General features: G+C 38.7%; 1 protein-coding gene across 6 annotated transcripts; it reads left to right on the top strand.

The window, feature by feature from the left end:
- The first annotated feature begins 39 nt into the window (after nt 1–39).
- Psi (P-element somatic inhibitor) lies at nt 40–20951 on the top strand. 6 transcript variants are annotated; one of them, XM_069499488.1, is made up of 17 exons: nt 40–271; nt 561–700; nt 1816–1976; nt 3771–3909; nt 6389–6448; nt 7182–7377; nt 7817–7945; nt 8506–8691; nt 9939–10069; nt 11020–11095; nt 11548–11701; nt 12114–12274; nt 12627–12827; nt 13084–13213; nt 14059–14225; nt 14515–14720; nt 17900–20951. In XM_069499488.1, the coding sequence occupies exons 1-16, from the start codon at nt 188–190 to the stop codon at nt 14716–14718; spliced, it is 2319 nt and encodes a 772-aa protein (XP_069355589.1). In that variant the 5' UTR covers nt 40–187; the 3' UTR covers nt 14719–14720; nt 17900–20951. The 6 variants fall into 6 exon arrangements, with proteins under 6 accessions (XP_069355589.1, XP_069355588.1, XP_069355590.1 ...); XM_069499487.1 differs by having other exon boundaries at nt 44–271; nt 14512–14720; XM_069499489.1 differs by having other exon boundaries at nt 46–271; nt 8506–8676; nt 14512–14720.

Raw genomic sequence — 20951 nt, 5'->3', positions numbered from 1 at the left:
CTGATTGGTTCTTCGTTTTGTCGGTTTGACGCATGAAATTTTTGATAACATCTATAAAATTCTTCTTTTGCCTATGGTCCGCGTCTTCCTCAAGTTTGTGGGAAAATAGTCGTAATATTTTTTGGATCTTTTGATCCATTTTAATGGCTGCCCCATTGCGCGATTGAATGGTTGCTTTAATTTAAACATGAGTGATTATTCTTCTATGGCTACGCTTCAAAATAATAGCCAACCGGCGGGATTTGCGGCTGCTTTACAACGTGCTAGATTGGTGAGCGGAACTCTATAATCTGCATAATCGTTATACTTTGACATTTTAGCTTCTTATTTACGCGTATATTTACCCTTTTTTTTCAATATACCTCCATTAATCTTAATTTAAAATGCCTGTTAAATGAGCATCTCGTTTCCCTAGTATTTCGACAGAGAATCTTACAGTCTAACCTACTTTACTTCTTGCGTACGCGACATTGTGTGTATAATCAGTACCTATCACAAAGCACCGCCCTGTCGTCTTTCTGTTTAATGTCGATGTTAGTATTTGCGTCGGTTAATTGTAGGTTGCCGCCAGAATTGAAGGTGTTGGTAGTAAGAGACCATTGGAAGAAGGACCTGAACCAAGTGCAAAGAAATTAGCCCCAATTGAAAACTCATATCTTCCTCAACAACAACAACAGCAACAGCAACAACAAGCAATGAGGTAAATCCATACTAATATACATAAATACAAGACTGCCTGTCAGTCTGTTCTTTGTTAGTGGAGGGCATACATACTTCCACAATATGGTTGTTTCCCAACTAGGTGGGGTGGACTTCATCCATTCCTCAACAAACATGCCTGTCTCTGTGTGTGCATGAAATAAATCACTGGAAATTGCATGAGCAGCAGTGAAGGAGAATTTATAGGCACAACCACTCTGCAAAGAGTGCACTATTTGGGAAGAAAAAGTCTGCCAGTCTTCTAGCTTTTCACGGCCCATCTGTCTTAACTGATTTTGATGAAATTTAATACCTTGCATTCCGGAGATGGACATAGACTGCTTTTTGTCCTGCTAAATTGAGAGTTGCCATAGGATTTCCAAACCTGCCTTAATTCACATGGATGAAATTGTGGGAATCTACTCGGTATAGAGATAGCTTGCATCTCAGAAATGGATATAGGCTAAATTTTATCATCATCAGCATCATCTAGTATAAATATTTCTGCAATAACCTTCATATTAAGCCACAAAAGCAATAACAACACAATGAAAAGAGTTGCTACATTTATTAACTCTAACAATATGATAATAAAGACAATGGGGCCGATTCTCTTGTACACAATCTCTAAACTAAACTAATTTAACAGGTCTAAATTTAGTGCTATCCTTTTCTGCAGGCAAAATTATGAAAGGGATAGCAATAGATTTAGACGCATCATTTTAGTTTAGTTTAGAGATTATGTACAACAGAATTAGCCACAATATTATGATTAAACTTTACATAACATTGCTTATGTCTGCAGTCTGAACTACTACTCTACCATTTTGATCTCTGAAGAAATAAAGAAATGTGCTTTATTATTGCAAGAACAGCTGTTTATTTATGTAAATATATTGACAATGCATAAGATAATTATATTTAAAATGTAGTGTATTCAATTTTTATGTTCAGATGTCATTGACTTGTAGTTGGTGGGCTATTTTATTCAATGGTAGACTGTCCAGGTGGATTTAGGTTTTTAAAAACTTCGATTTTCGGTGATAAAAGTAGCATGAAGCAATTTCCGAGAAAGTGTGAGAAAAAGATGTTCATGTCCAATGTTTTTGTACCTAGTGCCTCAGCAGCAGCAGCAGCGGCGGCGGCGGCAGCGGCAGCGGCGGCGGCGCGTATCGCGAACTCGGCGCCCACACCCCCCGCGGGCCCGCCCAACATGAACATGCCTGACCAGGCTATCAATGAATACATTAGAGTACCCGACAAGATGGTTGGACTCAGTGAGTATATTCTGCAGCTAAATATAAAATATCTGCAAATTCTGACGACCTGGCGTAGTGGTGAACAATGTGGTCTTTCAACTGGGACGTGCCGGGTTCGATTTCAGGCAGGGGCAATTTAGGAATTTATGATTTCTAAATAATTGTCCCTGGTCTGGTCTAGTGGGAGGTTTCAGCCGTGGCTAGTTATCTTACCGGAAAAACCGTGCCGCCAACTTATTTAGCAGTCCAGTACGATGCTGTTATGCCATAAAGTTATAATCAAGTTATGTAACACAAAATCCTTAAAATACATTTTATTTAGTTAATAAATAGATATTGCTTGGCAATAATTTAGAAGCTTATCTACTAGACAAAACCCAATCATCAATTGACAATCACTACCCATATCGCTACTGTATAATGTGGCTGTGTTTGTTTGTTAGTTTAACCATCAATCATGTTGCAACGGAATAACAGATCGATGAGATTGTTTGCATGGATGTAGCTAAAGACCTGGAGAGTGTTATACTTTTTATTCAAGAAATTCATAGGCGAGAAACAAAAGGAATTTTTAATAACCTAAATCCATGACAAAAGCGCAGGTACATTTTTTTTTTTTTAAAAAAGAATGTTAGCCATGTTAAATGACTAATATTCCCCTTTCCTCTCCAACTAAGCGTCAGGCTTGTGCTAGGAGTAGGTACGACAATAGTGCAACGGGCAGGGTTTGAACCGTCGACCTTTCGGTTTTCAGTCCACTCCTTTACCGGTTGAGCTATTGAGGCTCTAAATTTATAATATTAGCTAGCTACTTGATAAAACTTGATAGCCTAGTGATTAAGACGTCCGCCTCTTGTTCGGGAGGTCAGGTGTTCAATCCTGGACACGCACCTCTAATTTTGCGAAGTTATGTGTGTTAGCAATTAAATATCACTTGTTTTAACGTGAAAGAAAATATCGTGAGGAAACCTGTATGCCTGAGAGTTGTCCATTATGTTCTCAATGGTACCTATATGACTTATGAATTCTGCCAATCTGCACTTAAGCAGTATGGTAGACTAAGACCAAACCCTTCATAAGAGAAGCTCCTTGCTTAAGCACCATCTCCATGGACGACAGAATCGCGGCGCTAATCTCGCTGTGCCACCAAAAAACTCTAAAGGTGCTGATAGACTTGAGCATTTACTTGTAACAGAACATCGAGCATTCGCCGTTTTTATTTTTGTCGAACTGAACAACGAGCCGAGCCAAGCATAGAGCCAAATATTGCTACGAACATCTTGAGAATTCTAGCGAACGCTCTATTCGATGCTCGTCAATTCTTTATGAAGATGTCACACTGGAGAGCAACAGAGGTGCGGGGAGGGACGTCGCAGAGCGGCGGGGCGCGGAACGATGACAGAAGCTTGGCACGCCAAAAAGCTCCAAGCAAATCTGCTCGCATTTTAGCGAGCATTCTAATGCTCGCTAAAATGTTCTTTTATTTTTCTGTGATGCAACATTCGCACGAATGCTCATTACAAGTGAATGCTCAAGTCTATCAGCACTTTTATACGCCAATCTCCAAAGGGCGCTACTATCGCCGGTGATAAAATAGGTCGGACTCGTTGCGATTTCCTCGCCCGTGGAGCGGTACTAAGGGTGAGATCTATAGAGCGCACTCTGACTTAGCTTGACAGGGTTAAAACGAGACAGGTATATCTCTCACATAAATCTGTCTCGTTTTAACTCAAAGTCAAAGTTAGCTCTATAGATCTCTGCCAGTGGTAAGCCGGCGATGGGTTGATGACGATGACACTTGAAATGTCGTAGTAATCGGTCGCGGCGGCGAGCAAATCACGCGTTTGCAAGCGGAGTCAGGGTGCAAGATCCAGATGGCGCCAGACTCGGGAGGCCAGCCAGATCGCCTGTGCACCCTCACTGGCTCGAGGGAGGCTATCGCGAGGGCTAAGTATGATTTCGTGTTTTACTATACATCGCTTTGTGTTGTGTTTAGCTTTTAAATAGTTACTGGCGTTCGATTCTGTTGTTTTTCTCTAAACTAAAAGAGTACATATCTGCATCTTTTACTTTGAATAGTGCTAATAAAGAGGGAAAGTGAATTTTAAATTTAAATACTTTGTTTAAAAAAAAAAGGATATACATATATAAAGCCCTTTCATACGATGGTATAGTTATCTTACTTTGAATATATTAACACATTTTTTTGTGTGATGTAACCACAAATCAGTTTTCAGATTTATTCCTTTACCTACTTGTGCTATAAGACCTCTTTCTACCTGCCAAATTTCATGATTCTAGGTCAACGGGAAATACCTTCCCTTTAGGTTTTCTTGACAGACACGATAGACAGATGGACAGACAGACAATGAAGTGATCCTATAAGGGTTCCTTTTTTCCTTTTGAGGTACGGAAACCCATAAAAAAAAGATGTGAATACTCTAAAATTAAGTTGCGCTCAGAATCACTACCAGTGTCTATACAGTGATCACAACACAACACACAAAAGTGGGACAAGGCTATCTTGGCGTGTGGCGATAATCGGAACTAACGTTGCTGTCAAGTGTCCCCTTTGTTCTTGTTATTCTAAGCCTTTGTTGTCCTTGTCAATGTTATTCAAGGGCCAAGAGAGCCTTGTCGCACTGTAGTCCAATCTGAACTTGCAACTTGGCGATTTGCGCACTTTGTAGACTAAGGGCATGCACAAGCTCGGCTGAGATCTGTTTTTGTACAGTGCGGACGTCATACGTTACGTGTTGAGATTGAATTACTTGTTTTGCGCGCACTATACCTACCTACTAACTTAATTAACATGTATAATAGGGTCTTGGACTGTAGTAATAAAATATTGTATATTGTAATAATATATAAAATTATGTATAGCGGTAGTTTATGGGGCTAGAATTCATTAAAGAGAATAATTAAAAAAAATATGATTTCTATTCATTTTTAAAATAATTTATTTATGTATTAACGTCATGGTGTACGGAAAGCGATTATTAATGACGTCAAGTGGCGTAAACACAAATATTTTTAAATTTTTTAACATGAAATTACTATATTTTTATGAATTTTTTGTAAAAAAAATGTCGTTTACGGTTTGTGACGTCATTATTCACCTTCCGTACAGCGTGACTTTCATGTTAAAGATAAATAAAAATCAGGTTTTTTTAAAATTATTCTCTTTAATAATGAATTCAAACCCATGAACTACCGCTATACAAAAATCAGTTCATTTTATTACTAAAGTCCAAGAGTCCTATTCGTGCACGATAACAATATGAAACTTGTCACCGTACGATGTGCAAAAAGTACGCTTTTTACGCTGCCCTTGCGGCTTTTGTGTTTAACTATTTCATTGGCCTTCGTTAATAGAGGTAAATTGAATAACTGAAAACGGGGCACACGGGATGGTATAATATTTAGTGGGTCCAGGTACCATGTTAGTAAGCATGAATTCTAATAAGAAAAGTTAGAACTTATTTTGAACCTTCTCCTGTCAGCTTTTAGTACATAAGGCCTTATTGAAAAACGACATTCAAAAATGTCGAGACATGTTTGATTCAATCCTATTTTTTTTTAATGGTTTTCGACTAGAGCAGTCTCAACGGACCATAAATCTTTTAGTGCATGTAAAGTGTAAACGTAAGAGCTTGCGGAAATGCAAAGCCACGCGGTTGGTACATGAACATTAAGTGAGTGAATGAATGAATGAATGAATAAATGAATGAATATTTATTTATTACTAATAAAGTGTTACTATAAAGACGATATGGACCAATTTATTGGTATAAATCAGAGAATATGACGAAGTGGTGTTAGATCGAGTATTCGCCCGTTTTGTCTAAATCCACCTCTATACGTTGGATATTTCGCGACTGCGTGTTTACTAGCACTTATACAGATTCCCGATTAACTGGTTTGCCTGAATAGGAACTCTTGTTAGAATTAAACCTATTAAACTGTATAAATTGCGCATCGAGAGGCGGAAATTGTTGTATTGGGCGTAATAATACATATTCGAAGTTATCATGTTACCTTGGGAAATAATTCGTACCTTTCACTCAAGATTAATTATTATATTAGTATTCAGTTTCCTACAGATAAGACTAGAACATTATATTTTCGGAATTGTCTCTTGAAGAATTCAATTTTAATATCCCACATGTAAACTTTTTAAATTACATTTTCTTAATATCCCTCTGCTTGTTGAAAAGGTATAATTGGACGTAGGAACTTAAACACAGACATACCTACATGCCGGTTAAAACCATTACCCTCCTTTTATGCTTCGCCATATCCGGATAGTAAAAAAAAATAACTAAATTTTGTAGCAACTCGTTCCGCATATCATAATATGACACTTTATTTGTTGCCATTTTGCGTACCTTGAGTAAAATCCTCGTATAAAATGCATGCCACTGCTTTAGATACAGCGCCGGCCCAAGCCAAAGGCGGATGGAGCAAGACTCAGAAATGTCGCCATTCGGGTAATGATAAAGTTATTTAATAATAAAAACTTTTTAAACCCCCTTTATATGATTATGTAAAGAAAGATTAGACAAAAAATTAATGTGTTCGAGGGGTGAGAAGCAATTATTTATATTCAGGAATACAAATAGTTTAGCAATACATATATATATATATATAGTTCAACGTACAGAACACCATCATTATTGAAATAGTAAATAGATGGTTTTATTTCAATGTAGAGGTACTGAAGTAATAACTTTCGAATATTATATTTAAAAAAAAATATCATTGTACCTAATAAATTACTTGCACAGGCGCCTTTATAATAATTCGTGTGGTACGCGTCACAGTAGGGCTGGGCCGGCCCTGTGCATAAATATAGAGCCTTTGCACTTGACGACATTTCCACATACAGACTACAGAGGCAACTAAACGAACTGTTAACGCGATAAAGTCGCTTGTTTGGCTTACGTCTACACTTTAAATTTAGTTAGTCGAGTCGTTTAAAACATGCTTCGACAGCCGCTAAAATGTCGTCGTGTGCAAAGGCACTTATAAATATTAATACAATAAACGATTCGCCTTTCACCCCTCGATTTAGTTGCCTCTGCATTGAAAACTGATCCTTCCATGTGAGGATGGTCTTTAGATTTTCATGATGTGATTATCCATATGAATATGATTTTTTGGCATTATCTGTGTGGATTTGTATGGCATTTTCATCATTCATATATGTTTATCTGTGATCAGGGACTTAGTTAACCAGATTGTTAATCACCGTGGTCGTGAGAACGCGCCTCAGCATATGGACAACCCAATGGGTGGGGGTGGCGGCGGCGGCGGCGGCGGCGGCGGCGGCGGCGGTGGTGGTGGTGGCGGCGGCGGCGGTGGTATGCCACCGATGAACAGAGGCGGTGGTGGTGGCGGCGGCGGTGGTAATATGACGGTAAGTGCGGCATACTATAGGTGTGCTTCTTAGGGCTCCTAAGGCCCGAAATGATTTATGTATTTTTTTAATATTCCTAATGGAAGGGAAGTGGGCGCGCTCCATACAAACGAGGTTTGATTCTTATTTGAATAACTAGCTTATGCCCGCCACCTGGTCTGTGTGGACCACTCTAATTTTACCCATTGAATTTTCACAAATCCTTTTCTACGTCATGTCATGATAGCTATCTGTGTCCATTAGTTTGAGCTGTGCGTTTCACATATATAGATAAGCAAACAAAATCATTGAAATTTTGTAGACTGTTTTGTTGAATTTTGCGTGATTTGTCAGATTTCCGTAAAAATAAGTATGTACTAGTTTTAAAGTTACATGGGCATAGATTTTTTAAGGTAAGTGATGTACACTTCCTTAATAAATACTCGTTAATTGTTAACAGGAAGAGATAATGTTGCCGGGCCCTAAAGTGGGTCTGATCATTGGCAAGAATGGTAAAACCATCAAGCAACTACAAGAGCAGTCGGGAGCCAAGATGGTCGTCATCCAAGACGGCCCTAACACTGAATATGTGAGTGCAACCTTTTAATAACATGTATTATTTACTTAGTTGTTCTTCATTATTATTAAAGTTCACTTCATTAATTTTTATTATTTGCCCTTTCATCTGTCTTCGCTAATAATAATAATTATCAAAATCTGTTAACAGATATCAAATATAAAAACACAAAAACAATTTTTTTCGTTTACGGTTACATTGATAGTTAGATAAATTATTTATAACCATATTAAACGAGAAAGAAAAATAAAGTGCACAAAGGCGGTTTTCAGGGTTCCGTACCCAGAGTGCCAAGGGGAAGCTTTTACTAAGCCTCCGCTGTCCGTCCGTCCTTCTGTCTGTCAGCGGGCTGTATGTCGTAAACTAATTAGGTAGAGAGTTGTAATTTTCATAGAATGTGAATCTATTATATTGCCGCTATAACAACAACAAATAAAAATCTCAAAATGGCTGGCTTGAAAATTAAAAAAAAATTAAAAAGGTGTTATTTCTTATACTATGGCACGGAACCCTTCGTGTGCGAGCCCGACTCGCACTTGACCGATTTTTTCAGTTACCTTTTGTCAATTTAGGAGAAGCCGCTTCGTATATCAGGCGACGCGTCCAAAGTGGAGCACGCAAAGCAACTGGTGTACGAACTGTTGGCGGACAAGGAGATGCAGCAGGGGGGAGGCGGCCAGAGGCAGTACGACGACGGCTACCAGCAGGACCAGGGCAACGGCCTCGCTACTAACTCCACTGAGGTGAGGGAACAAAATGTTAGTGAACCAATTTTTTTTATTGAACACATGTACGGTCCAGTTCATTCCCGTACAAAATTGCACAATCATCATTGACCTACTTCCATCTATAGTCGGTACAAAATGACTCCTCACGCGCCATTTTAACGTATGGGTCAACTGTCATGTCAAAAGTACGACTGCTCTATTGCGGTAGAATGACAGCTGCAATGTCACGATCACAATCACCTCTAATTGGTTGACGCTCGCTCATTATTGGCTACTACAATGCATTGTTGCAACAAGAATATCACAAATTCAGGTCACATCATTTGAGATTGTAATAATGATTGATGCAGGTTTTACGAAATCGACCTCCCGTTCACCTTTAAAATAATGACTAAAATCGTTCTTTTGACATGAAATATAAAATGGCGCGTGAGGAGTTAAAGTTTACGCGTTATACATAATACTTATTATTTTATTCACAGAGCTGTGATAGGCTAGTGGTTGAGACGGCCGCCTTCCTATTCGGGCGTTCGGGGTTCGATCCTGGGCACGCACTTTTAACTTTTCGGAGTTAATTAATATGTGCATTTTAAGCAATTAAATACAACTTGCTTTCAATTTACTTTTCCTTTCTAATCTTTCAAAATTCAATTTACAATATTATTCCAAATACATATAAGTAATTGGGTATTTGACTCCAATTTTTTTTATTATTACTTTATTATAAACTAGGATAAAAATAATGACGAAAAATGAAAAAACTAATTAAATGGATCAAATAACAAAAAAGTTATAAGTATTTAAATATTTCTGATTAGACAGAGATAGCGATATAGAATTATGACGTCATTGTGACGAATGCCATAGTAGCTTCGTGCGGTTTCATACAAATTTTCGTTTTGCGAGAAAGGGATAGAAGACCCTCCCACTCCAAAATTAAAATGCCTGTAACTTTGTATATCTTTGTTGGATTTTAATATTTTTTTCAGCGTACGTCATAATTTTTATCCTAGTTTATAATAAAGTAATAATATTAATCAAATTCAAAAGTAGTAAAATACCCAATTGCAGACCCACACATTGCTGGAGCAAGCTGCTAGTCAATTCCACACTCACAATCATTTACATTTTACATAAACTTGTGTAATAAGAGATGAGAGAATGTTTCAAGAGTATTATTTTTTTAAACTTGTGTAAAGGCAAGTCTAAAATAATTGATTTACTAAGAAGTTGTTAAGATATATACTGACAGTGTATAAAATTCATTTTTAAACCAGGTACTGGTCCCAAAAGTAGCAGTGGGGATAGTGATTGGCAGGGGCGGAGACATGATCAAGAAAATCCAAGCAGAGACGGGCTGCCGAGTGCAGTTCCACCAGGAAAGGGATGACGGACCTGGGGATAAGAGGTAATAAACTCACCAACAGAGAGCCACTATAATTAATGCGGAGTTTTAACTTAGTGACAAAAACAACTGTACATTTATCATCATCATAAACCACTATTTCACCAGTTATGTTACATCACTGCTTCTGTATACAATTTTTAGGGTTCCGTACCTCAAAAGGAAAAACGGAACCCTTATAGGATCACTTTGTTGTCTGTCTGTCTGTCTATCAAGAAACCTACAGGGTACTTCCCGTTGATCTAGAATCATGAAATTTGGCAGGTAGGTAGGTCTTTAAGGGTTAGGCTATAAGGGGAAAAATCTGAAAACTGAATTTGTGGTTACATCACAAAAAAAACCGGCCAAGTGCGAGTCAGGCTCGCGCAACGAGGGTTCCGTACTTCAGTCGCATTTTTTCGACATTTTGCACGATAATTCAAAAACTATGATGCATAAAAATAAATAAAAATAGAATGCACAGATGAAGAGCTTTCATATGATACCCCACTTGATATAATTATCTTACTTCAAAAATTGAAAATACCAATTATTAGTTTATGACCACAATTTAATTTTTTGTGTGATGTAACCACAAGTTCACGGTTTTCAGATTTTTCCCCTAATGCCAGCTACAAGACCCACCTACCTACCAAATTTCATGATTCTAGGTCAACGGGAAGTACCCTGTAGGTTTCTTGATAGATAGACAGACAGACAGACAACAAAGTGATCCTATAAGGGTTCCGTTTTTCCTTTTGAGGTACGGAACCCTAAAAATTTAAATGTGTTCATGAGCAAATAATTAGTATTTTCAATTTTCAAAGTTATCTTATAACTATACCAAGTGGGGTATCATACGAAAGGGCTTTACTTGACTGTACATTCTAAAACAGGTTTTTATTTATTTTTATGCATAATAGTTTCTTGATTTATAACAGAATTGGTGTGAAATAGATTTTCTTTGTGCCCAGGTGTTATTTACAAGGCAAGCCGCATCAAGTGGATCAAGCTAGACAGATGATAGAAGATTTAATCGCCAGTGTCAATGTGAGTATTTGGAAACACGCACCATAAACTTATGATTCTATCTTCCATACTATCTACTTGCAAATCGATTTGAATTGGATAACAATATACTTTTTTTTATTTCCATTGGTTTGCCAACGTGACGTAATACACATACGTCATACATACTTAATATTATAAATGCGAAAGTGTGTCTCTGTCTGTCTGTCTGTCTGTCTGTCTGTCTGTCTGCTAGCTATTCGCGGCTCAACCGTTCAACCGATTTTGACGAAATTTGGTACAGAGATAGCTTGCATCCCGGGGAAGGACATTCTACTTTTTATCTCGGAAATTTGAAGAGTTCCCACAGGACGGTTAAAAACCTGAAGCCACGCGGGCGAAGTCGCGGGCATCAGCTAGTACACATATAAAATAAAAATTACAATGCACAGAGAAATGAACGAAGGCCTAAAAGTAATGATGTAATTGTGCAGCTGGCGATCCGTTCGGGTCGAGGCCGCGGTCCGCAACAGCGCAACGGCTCCGGCGGAGGGGACAGGGACTTCCAGCAGTGGCCAGAACAGGGCCAAGAAGTACGAGTCACCTTCACCGTCACCAATGTCAAGTGTGGACTCATCATTGGCAGAGGTTAGTAGCGCTAAATGTAGCTCATCTTTATCTTACTAATCGAACATCCCATATGTTCACTGAAATGTCATTGATATTTCACCATCCCATTGATTTCATTTTACCATCAAATTTTTTTTTTCAATCTGTTGTTTTTAAGAGGCTTTTATAGGTGACCATCAAAATGTCATCATTCAATTAAACAATTCTCACTGTCTCAATATTTTTAAAATGCAGCAAAGGTTACTTCACATCCTCAAATCCCACTAACTTTTACAAAGTACTTTGCTTTTTAGCGCTATTCTTTTCTCCATAAATTATGGTAAGGGTTTTTTAAACTTTCTTCTCACCAAAACTTCGTGGTGTATTTCCTACTATACGAATTTTGAAATTTAGCTCTTTACTTTAGTTTGACATTGTATTTATTGTTAAGGGGGCGAAGTAATCAAGCAGATTAACGCTCAATCGGGCGCGCACTGCGAGCTAGACCGCCGTGCGCAGAACAACGACCGGAACAACCGCACGTTCTATATACGCGGCCATCCTGACGCCGTGGAGCATTGCAAACGGATCATCATGGAGAAAGTTGGCATGGTAAGAACATGATACAGTTCAATCATGGTAGACTTAAATCGGCGTGCATAGAACAACAACGGAAATAATCACGAAGAATCTATAGACGCGGCCATTTTGATGTTGTGGAAAATTGCAAGCGGATTATCATAGAGAAAGTTGGCATAGTAAGACCGCCCGTTCCATATACGTGGCATATATTCCATATAAATGGATCATCATGGAGAAAGGTATAGTTGGATGAACTCTTCAGAATATCTCAATTTTGACTTGATTGTCGGTTGGAACCTGAAACTTTTTTCAGAAAATACGTCTAACTATGGGACTGATTTGCATTGTGCACGCATTATGACCATGATTTTATTATGTGTAGCCGGTGAACTTCATCCCGGACAACGGTAACGGCGGTGGCGGCGGCGGCGGCGGCGGTGGTGGTGGTGGTGGTGGTGGCGGCGGCAACGGCAATGGCGGCGGCAACGGTGGCGGTGACTACTACGGCGCCGCGCCCGCCCCCGGGCCCCCAGCCTGGGGGTACAACCCGCATTGGCATCACCAACAACAGCCTCAGCCGCAGGTATGGATGGTTGACACTCTTGTGTCTCATGTGTTGCTCAGTTACGCTCGTGTGTTGCTCGGTCACACTCGTGTGTTGCTCGGTCAAACTCGTGTGTTGCTCGGTTACACTCAGTTTCACTGAAATACTGAATTATATTCGTGTTTTTAATTTGCACTCATATTGTTTCTCATATGTGACTATTTCACTCATGTGTTGCCTAGTTTCATTCATGTTTGACTTCCTTGTTTGCTTAATAATATATTTGGTTGTGCAGCAACAAGTGCAGATAAACCCGGCGACAGGCCAGCCTGACTACTCGCAGCAGTGGATCGACTACTACCGCTCGCTGGGACTCATGCGCGAGGCCGAGGCCGTGGAGCAACAATCCAAGCAGCAGCAACAAGGTACTGTAGCACATAGACCCGCTGACAGGCCAACCTGCCTAGTCATAGCAGTTGGTGTACTATTTTAATGCGATTTTTGCATTGCATAAATATTTCCTCAGAGCAAGTTTTTGTGTATGTGACTGTTTCTATATACAAACACTATAGTCGAATTTTTAATTAAACAACACGTTTTGACATAATCTAATGTCACTGCACGAACATGTAAGCCTCTACAGTCTACACGAACTCTTATACGACGGATAATACAGCGTTCGCACGTTGTGACTAAGTAACTTACAACACATAACTAGATGTCGCTACAGGACTCAGTCTCGTATCTCAGTCGCGCTGACAAAGTTTTTCTCTACAGAAAACTATATTCAAGTTTCAAGTCATACAATTCAAGTATTGATGTCTGTCAGTTAAGTGAGAGTGAGGGAACTCTCGGGTCGATCGTGAATCGACGATATGCAAATATTAGTCTATGGTGACGTGAAATAAAAGAAAAATAGGCCGCAGCGTCAAATATGCTAACTTTGGTACCTGCCAGTTGACGTCAAAGCCTCGACGTTCTGTTCCCTAACTATCCTAATTAGTTCCCTTCTATATTATGATTTGCCTGTCTTATATAAAAAAAATTATACTTAATATCTCAACTGTCTACTATATTTGTACGCCGACATGGCTAAAGTGCTGGACTATGTTTATTAGATTTAACACCTTATGTACATAAGGTACCTACACACATTATGCAAATAACGGATTGTATTGTAGTGTATCGTGAACTGTGCTACGGTTATTAGGTGTACTGGTAGTCTTCGCTTTTAATGTTTCACGTGTTCATGTATGTCAATTGTGTGCAGGGGGAGGTGGCCCCAGCAGCGGTGGCGGTGGAGGCGCGCCGCCCGCGCCCGCGCAGGCCGCGTCGCCCGCGCCCGCCGCCGACTACAGCGCGCAGTGGGCCGAGTACTACCGCAGCATCGGCAAGGTCAAGGAGGCGGAGGCCATCGAGGCGCAGATCAAACTCAAGGTGAGCATATTTTTTAAAATATTTGTTTACTTTTGTTGTGTTTAAAATCTTAACGTCCAGCAAATAAGATCTCTATTTCATTGATGTACATTGATTGGCATCTGGGCAAACGAATTGTGCCGATGCGACTTACCTACTGTTAGACACTAGGCTTTTTCTGTTCAAGTGCTAAAGCTATTTCACACTGTTTTTTCATGGCTTTGGATCGAACTAATGTTTAAGCTATACTTCATAAGGCTGGTATGTGCGGCTGAAGCTTTCTACAAAATCCAAAATTGTTGTATAGCAGCAGCAGTCGCAGCAGCCGTCGAACGTGCCGCAACAGCCGACGCCACAGGCGACGCCGCCCAACCCTACCCCGCCGTCGTCCTCCGCCAACAGCGGGGTAGTGCCGCAGTACGGCCAGTACTACCCGCCCGTGTACCCCGGCTACCCCTACCCTTACCCCGGCGTGCCGCCTGCGCCTGAGCACGCGCAGCATCAACATCAATAAACGTAAGCCATTTGCTACTGATGGTCTTCACACCACACCGCAGCAGAAAAGCACCGCACCACTACCCGCCTGGATACCGCGCTCACTCGGACGTGCATCACCATCAATAAACGTGAGTTGAAACCCTTGAAAAGAGCTTCCGACACGGTCAAGCTGCTTGATGCGCCCGTCAAGCATCAAGCAACCTTTGCAAACAGTCAAGCAAAAATCTACGTGCTTGACGTCAAGCCGCGTGACCGTCTCGAAAGCTCTTGTTGGCTCAATGACCAAAATAAGATTTTGGTTCTGTATCATTTCATACCAATCCGCTCGTTTAAAAGTGTGTCTTGCGAGCTTGGTCCGTCGAAGTTACTATATCTTGCTATCGAGGTATTGGGTAAGTAAAAATAACTGGTCTGATGCACAAGGAATTACGCCATCATCAAATAAGGCATCCTACTGTCAAAAGGTAATTTAGAGAATGTCATGACTCATGAGTTTAATTTGGAAAAAATATAACGGCAAAATAAGTAGTCCAATCTGTTACAAGTTACAACATGCGGCACAAACTGGCGTGTTGTTAGACTAAGGAGCTGTTTCACAACCACCATTTTGACAGATTTCCAATACAAAAACTGTCATAACGTCAAGTTTATCTGGAAGTTGTGAAACACGCCCTCAAGCAGGGTACTCACTAGCCGTGTAGCATGTAACATATCTGATACTGTATCAACCTGCAAGTGGGTATGGCTCGTTCACGGTCACCGCGTATCCAGCTACGAGCTATGTGTTGCCGCCCACGCACACACTTTTTTTTCTTCCTTATTGTTGAGTGCCAAGAGAGAGTAGTTTTATTTTAACCTAAACTTATAAATTATCTTATATACTAAGAAATTGTCCATTGACGCATCTTAGTCTTCCTTGATTTGAGATACACTTTGTTCACGTGTTCTTTCACCACTTACACTATGTACACTATCACAACGCGCACACTGCGAGCCGCTTTTGTGTTCGCAGTGATACCGCCACTCGGCGGGTCACTGCGAACTTACTGCGCTCCACGCGCGAGCGGCTCGCAGCGCGCTCGTGCCTACGTACTCACTTGATACAGTATCATATACGTTACATGTTACACGGGTAGGTGAATACCCTGCTTTAGGATACACAAGCCAGGCTGTCAAGGAGACAAGGAGATTTGTTTTTGTACAAAGCGCAGTCATACACCTCATGTTTAGGTTGGACTACTTATTTTGGGCATACTATATTATCAAGATTTGAATTTCCATAAATATACAAGATTCATGATTTGTGATTTCAACTAAATATAAATACACAGCATGATAGACTAGAAACGCTTCATTTGATGCTTATATATTTTGTTTTGCATTACATAAATTTAAGCCAGCTATTATACACTTACAAAATAGGGTTTAACTTCACACCTTTATAATGGTCACTATATTATTTTTGTGTACAACACCATTTTATCTTAAGATATGGTTAAGCAAATGATTGCAAGATATTCTCTTAATAATATTTTGTCATTGGTATTATTATAGCTATATTATAGCACTAAAATGTGATTACTTTGTGTAATTTTTATTTGTGATGCTTATTTCTTCTATATTTTAGCGGCCGTAGCTATATTTTGTTTATAAATTACCAACTTTCAAGTGTATTGCCTTACAGGAATTTTGGTTATATATCAAATGCATGATAATTCGTACTATTCTCTTTCAGTATGCACGATATAATTACTATAATAATTTGATAATATAATTATATAATAAAATTATTGTAGATTAATAATGAATTCGTATCGTTGAATAAATAAAATATATACAATGCATATTTGATGTGAAAGCGTATATGAAACTGTAAAGGTAAGAACAGACTGGTCCCAAGTACGCAACGCATGCACTGCATCGTTTTAAGGTTGGTGTTGCCCTGTGCACACTTTTCCCGCGTATGGTAACGTACGTTTTATTTTATTTTTTATTGAATGGTTTACTAGCGATTTTAACATAAAACTTACTAACTATAATAAATACATAGATTTTTCTATCATGCACAACTATGTTAAATCATTTAAAAGTAAACACTGCATGCAAATTCCGTACAGATATCAGAGTTACAAAGGGGATAACAATTTAAGTAAAGATTCCATACAGTATGTCTGTAGGTATGGTTAAAAAGTAAACAGTAGGTAAACGTTCTATTGTAAAATGAATAAACATGTTAAAAAAACTAAATTAACTACTATAATATAATGTTACAATTTTTTTTAACGTTTATACTTAATTACTATTTTCTTATATTCTACACATTCTATAAGTTCTAACACACTCTCATTTATGGCTAAATACAGTAAACGTTATATTATAAAATGAATAAGCATGATAAAAAAACTAAATCAACTACTGTATAATGTTCAATTTTTTCACGTTTATACTCACTTTGTTTTGAACTTTCTGCAGGGTGATGTCGCACAATAAGAAGTGAAAAGGCAAATTATTTTTTCAGAATAGGTAAAATGTTATGCTTACTGATGGTCAAAATTGTTAATTTGTAAGATAATATAGGAGTGATAATTATATACGTACTTATACGAGGGTTCCAAACGCGCCCAAGTCTGAGAAGAGCCCAATGTTTTTTTAACCTAAAAAGTGACGTCCTCTTTTTATTGCTGGGTGAAAAGATTAAAAACAAATTACTATCAAAGTTTCTCTGTGCTGTACTTACACTTGTAGGTTAGACTGCGTCATCACTTCACTTCACCAGCTGAGATTGCAGTCAACATCTAACTTGTATCTGAACTGAATATTTTTTTTAAAAAAAAAACGACAAGAACAGCAATAAATTCGTATTAAAAAAAACTATACATTCGCCATTGACTATTGGTTATATTGCCCTCTAATGTAGTGAAATCTAAGAACATAAAGTAGTGTGGGGTTCTAGAGTTAACGTCACACGGTTACTACGCTTGCTATTCAAAATGTTGGTGCTCTGAGCACAGATGTGATATTGCGTTGCATACGCTGCGTACGTGGGCCAGTGTGGCTCTGCCTTTAGCGTTTTGTTGGTGCGTGTGTGTAGTGTTGCAGATGTATGTAGGCTGCCAGTGCCGGGGTGCCGCTCGACGCTAAACCACCGAACTGTTTTACCGTGATGTTGCCATGTCTGTTTGTTTGTGTGATTGCAGAGCCAGCCGGACCGACCGATACGGAACCGAGAAGATACCTCTCCATTGTAGATTATAACTGTATTGTATAAGCGAAACGTTTCAACTATACTCTATCCACGAAGAGAAGTTTGTATAGGGCTCTCTCTGACACATAATCCCATACAAATGGCAGAGACAAAAAACTCAGTGGGCGTTAACTATTTTGAAGCACCAACCAATCATAAATGAAACTGGATATGTTTTTGAATTGAATTTTAAATGTTTTTTGAAAACGTTTGATTTAATCCCTTAACGGCAGAGACAAAAAACTCAATGGGCGTTTACTATTTTGAACCACCAACCAATCACAAATGAAACTAGCTATGTTTTCGACCTGAATTTTGATTTTTTTTGATACCATGTTTGTGATTGGTTGGTGTATCAAAATGGTTAACACCCACTGCGGTTTTTGTCTCTGTAATTTGTATGGGATTACGTAACAGATAGAGCCCTGTACTAACTTCTCTCCGTGGATATTGTATAACTCCATTTCGCCCACAATAAATAATAATCAGGACGCGTTTCAAACGTTATGTCAGGAAAAAAGAAGGCCCGATATCCACAAAAGCGGAGATGTGTTCAGCAGACCAATTAATAAATGACGTGATAATTTTTTCACGTCATTCATCGTGTCACGCCCTTCCGGCATCAAAGTCAAAGTCAAAGTCAAATGATTTATTCAAAATAGGTAATAAATTACTCTTTTTGATGGTCAGATGTTGGATTTGTAAGATATAGTGCTGATAATTATTACGCAAACTTAAAACTAAAGCTACGAGGGTTCCAAACGCGCCCAGGTCATCATCTGTTTTCCCCTTTATTTTTAATGTGGGTACCTTGAAGTCATAAGTGAATAGGCATAATTCTAGGCAAACCCGCTCTATCTTAGGCTGCATCACCACTTGCCAGCAGGTCTGGAGCCAAGCTTTAATTTTTTTTTTTAATTAGGTCTGCTGAATATATCTCCGATTGTGGATGTAAAGGCGAACTCTGATTTTGGACCTGCACAGTGGGTGATTTATCGAACTACCTATTTGTTGGTATAAATGCGACACGTTGGTTCGTCGGTCAATCGAGCAGTATGAAAATACAGTAGAGAGATCTTTTTACCTGACGCCAACTGTAACATATTTTCTGATTTTTAACATAAATATTATTATTTTATTTCTTGTGGGTACATTACATAATATTGTCAAAGTTGTAGAGATTATTTCGATAGTACGTCTTACTGAACCGCTTCCCAATGGTATATATTATATCTCACGGCCGTGTGGTACATTCTCGTTCGTTTTTCTCGCACTGTGTTATTTCACTTGTCTCGTTTTGATGTAATTTTGCTTATTGTAAAATTCTGTGCCCCGATATTGACCAATGACGTGCCAGTTTGTCCAGGTTTAAACTTTAGAATGCCACACTGCCTAAAACGATAACAGAGAGATCCGACGGGGCTATAGAGTGAGACAGAAAGCGCAAAATGAACGCATAACGAAAGAGACAGGGATACTTCGTCCGCTGCGAGGAATCGAGGTAAATGCACTGAATCGAGTGACTAGCTTGTATTACACACAGTGTTACTCCTTTGGGTATATAGTCCGTACAAAATGAGAACTCACTCGCCATTTTAGCTATATGTGTCATGTCAAAACTTTGATTCACCTTCATAATAAGGACTGAAACCGTACTTTTGACATGACAGTTGACACATAAAGTTAAAATGGCGAGTGAGAACTTAAATTTATGCATTATATTATCTACTTGTATAATCTCAACCATCGAATGTGGAGAACGTATCCCCGTTGCAAGGCGAGTATTCACAGTAACACATACAAATTTAATATTCTAAAAGGTTTTTTTTAGCAGTGAAATCTATAAGTCAATTACTTATGTGTACCTATTTTCCATTTAAAACCTAATATCAAAATTAACCAATTAAAATCACTTAAAAATTGAATCGTGTTTAATCTTCATTAGTGTAGTATTAAATATATAAAACAATCAATTTAAAATACTGGATTGTTTTGTTAAGGATTTACCGATTATTAAATTACCTTAAGTACTTGTTGCAAATTCAACTTTTTAGGCTAGAAACTAAATACGAAAAATTTAGAAGTTAAAATTTAAACGTGCGTGAGGAAAGCTTAAATTTCTTTAAATATTAGATTTGTATGGATTTGTGACGTTAATGATATAATATTAGAAACTTATTAATATTAATAATATAGCGTTAGAATAAATATATTTGGTCTAGTATACGTTTGGACGTAAATGCAATCGACGAATATCCTACTTCGTTTGCTATAGAAATTCACAGACCTTTATTTGTTACTGAATTTCGGTAGATAATAAAAATAATTCAGTTGCGTCTATAACGTCTGGATGTCTTTCGAAGGTAGAGGTTGATTTGTGCTGAACCGTGCAGAGTCTGTAACACGACCGAAGCTCGTTCGTGTTACGGGGAACACAGGGTCTAGCATAAATCATCCCGTATACAGCGCCCGGCAAACAAACTTGGACGTTGACGCGTTTGGCTGGCAAATGGCGGGTGCACGTAATTGGTTGATCAGTGGACGTGGGTGCATGCCATTGGTTAATACGTTGACTCTTGCTTCCTGGATTCGTCAATTTCCCCCCACCACGCTGTTCAACGTTCAAGTTGTCTGGCGGGCACTATACGCCCAAACGTATACAACGCATCAGGCTCCACGTTCGACGTCATTAAGTTGTGAATCACGTCTAGTTGTAAGTTAGGTGTCACAGTTAGGAAGTCGTCGCGACCTCTCTTGACAGCTCATTAGATTACTAACAGTCGACGAACATACTAGCAACATAACTTAGAATAAATATATATGTATTAATAATAAAATCTAGCTTTGGTAATAATTAGACGTAAAGATGAACAAGGCAATGTGAGAGTACATTCCCTGAAAATTGTTTATACAATAGAAGCGGATATGAGAACCACCTTTCATAACGGGAAGTCCCGACTAATTGTACTATTATTATATTAAGATATAAAGTGTATGTTGATTGA

Source organism: Maniola hyperantus, chromosome 7 (assembly GCF_902806685.2).
Source record: "Maniola hyperantus chromosome 7, iAphHyp1.2, whole genome shotgun sequence".
NCBI lineage: Eukaryota > Metazoa > Arthropoda > Insecta > Lepidoptera > Nymphalidae > Maniola > Maniola hyperantus.
Note: the sequence above shows the minus strand (reverse complement) of the source record. Positions and strands in the feature narration are given on the sequence as shown.

Bases quoted from the DNA above. Each gene is read 5' to 3' on its own strand.
- Psi (XM_069499487.1), top strand. From the start codon at position 188: ATGAGTGATTATTCTTCTATGGCTACGCTTCAAAATAATAGCCAACCG. The intron at 701-1,815 runs GTAAATCCATAC...TTTTGTACCTAG, and splicing joins CAGCAACAACAAGCAATGAG to TGCCTCAGCAGCAGCAGCAG. The intron at 3,910-6,388 runs GTATGATTTCGT...CCACTGCTTTAG, and splicing joins GAGGCTATCGCGAGGGCTAA to ATACAGCGCCGGCCCAAGCC.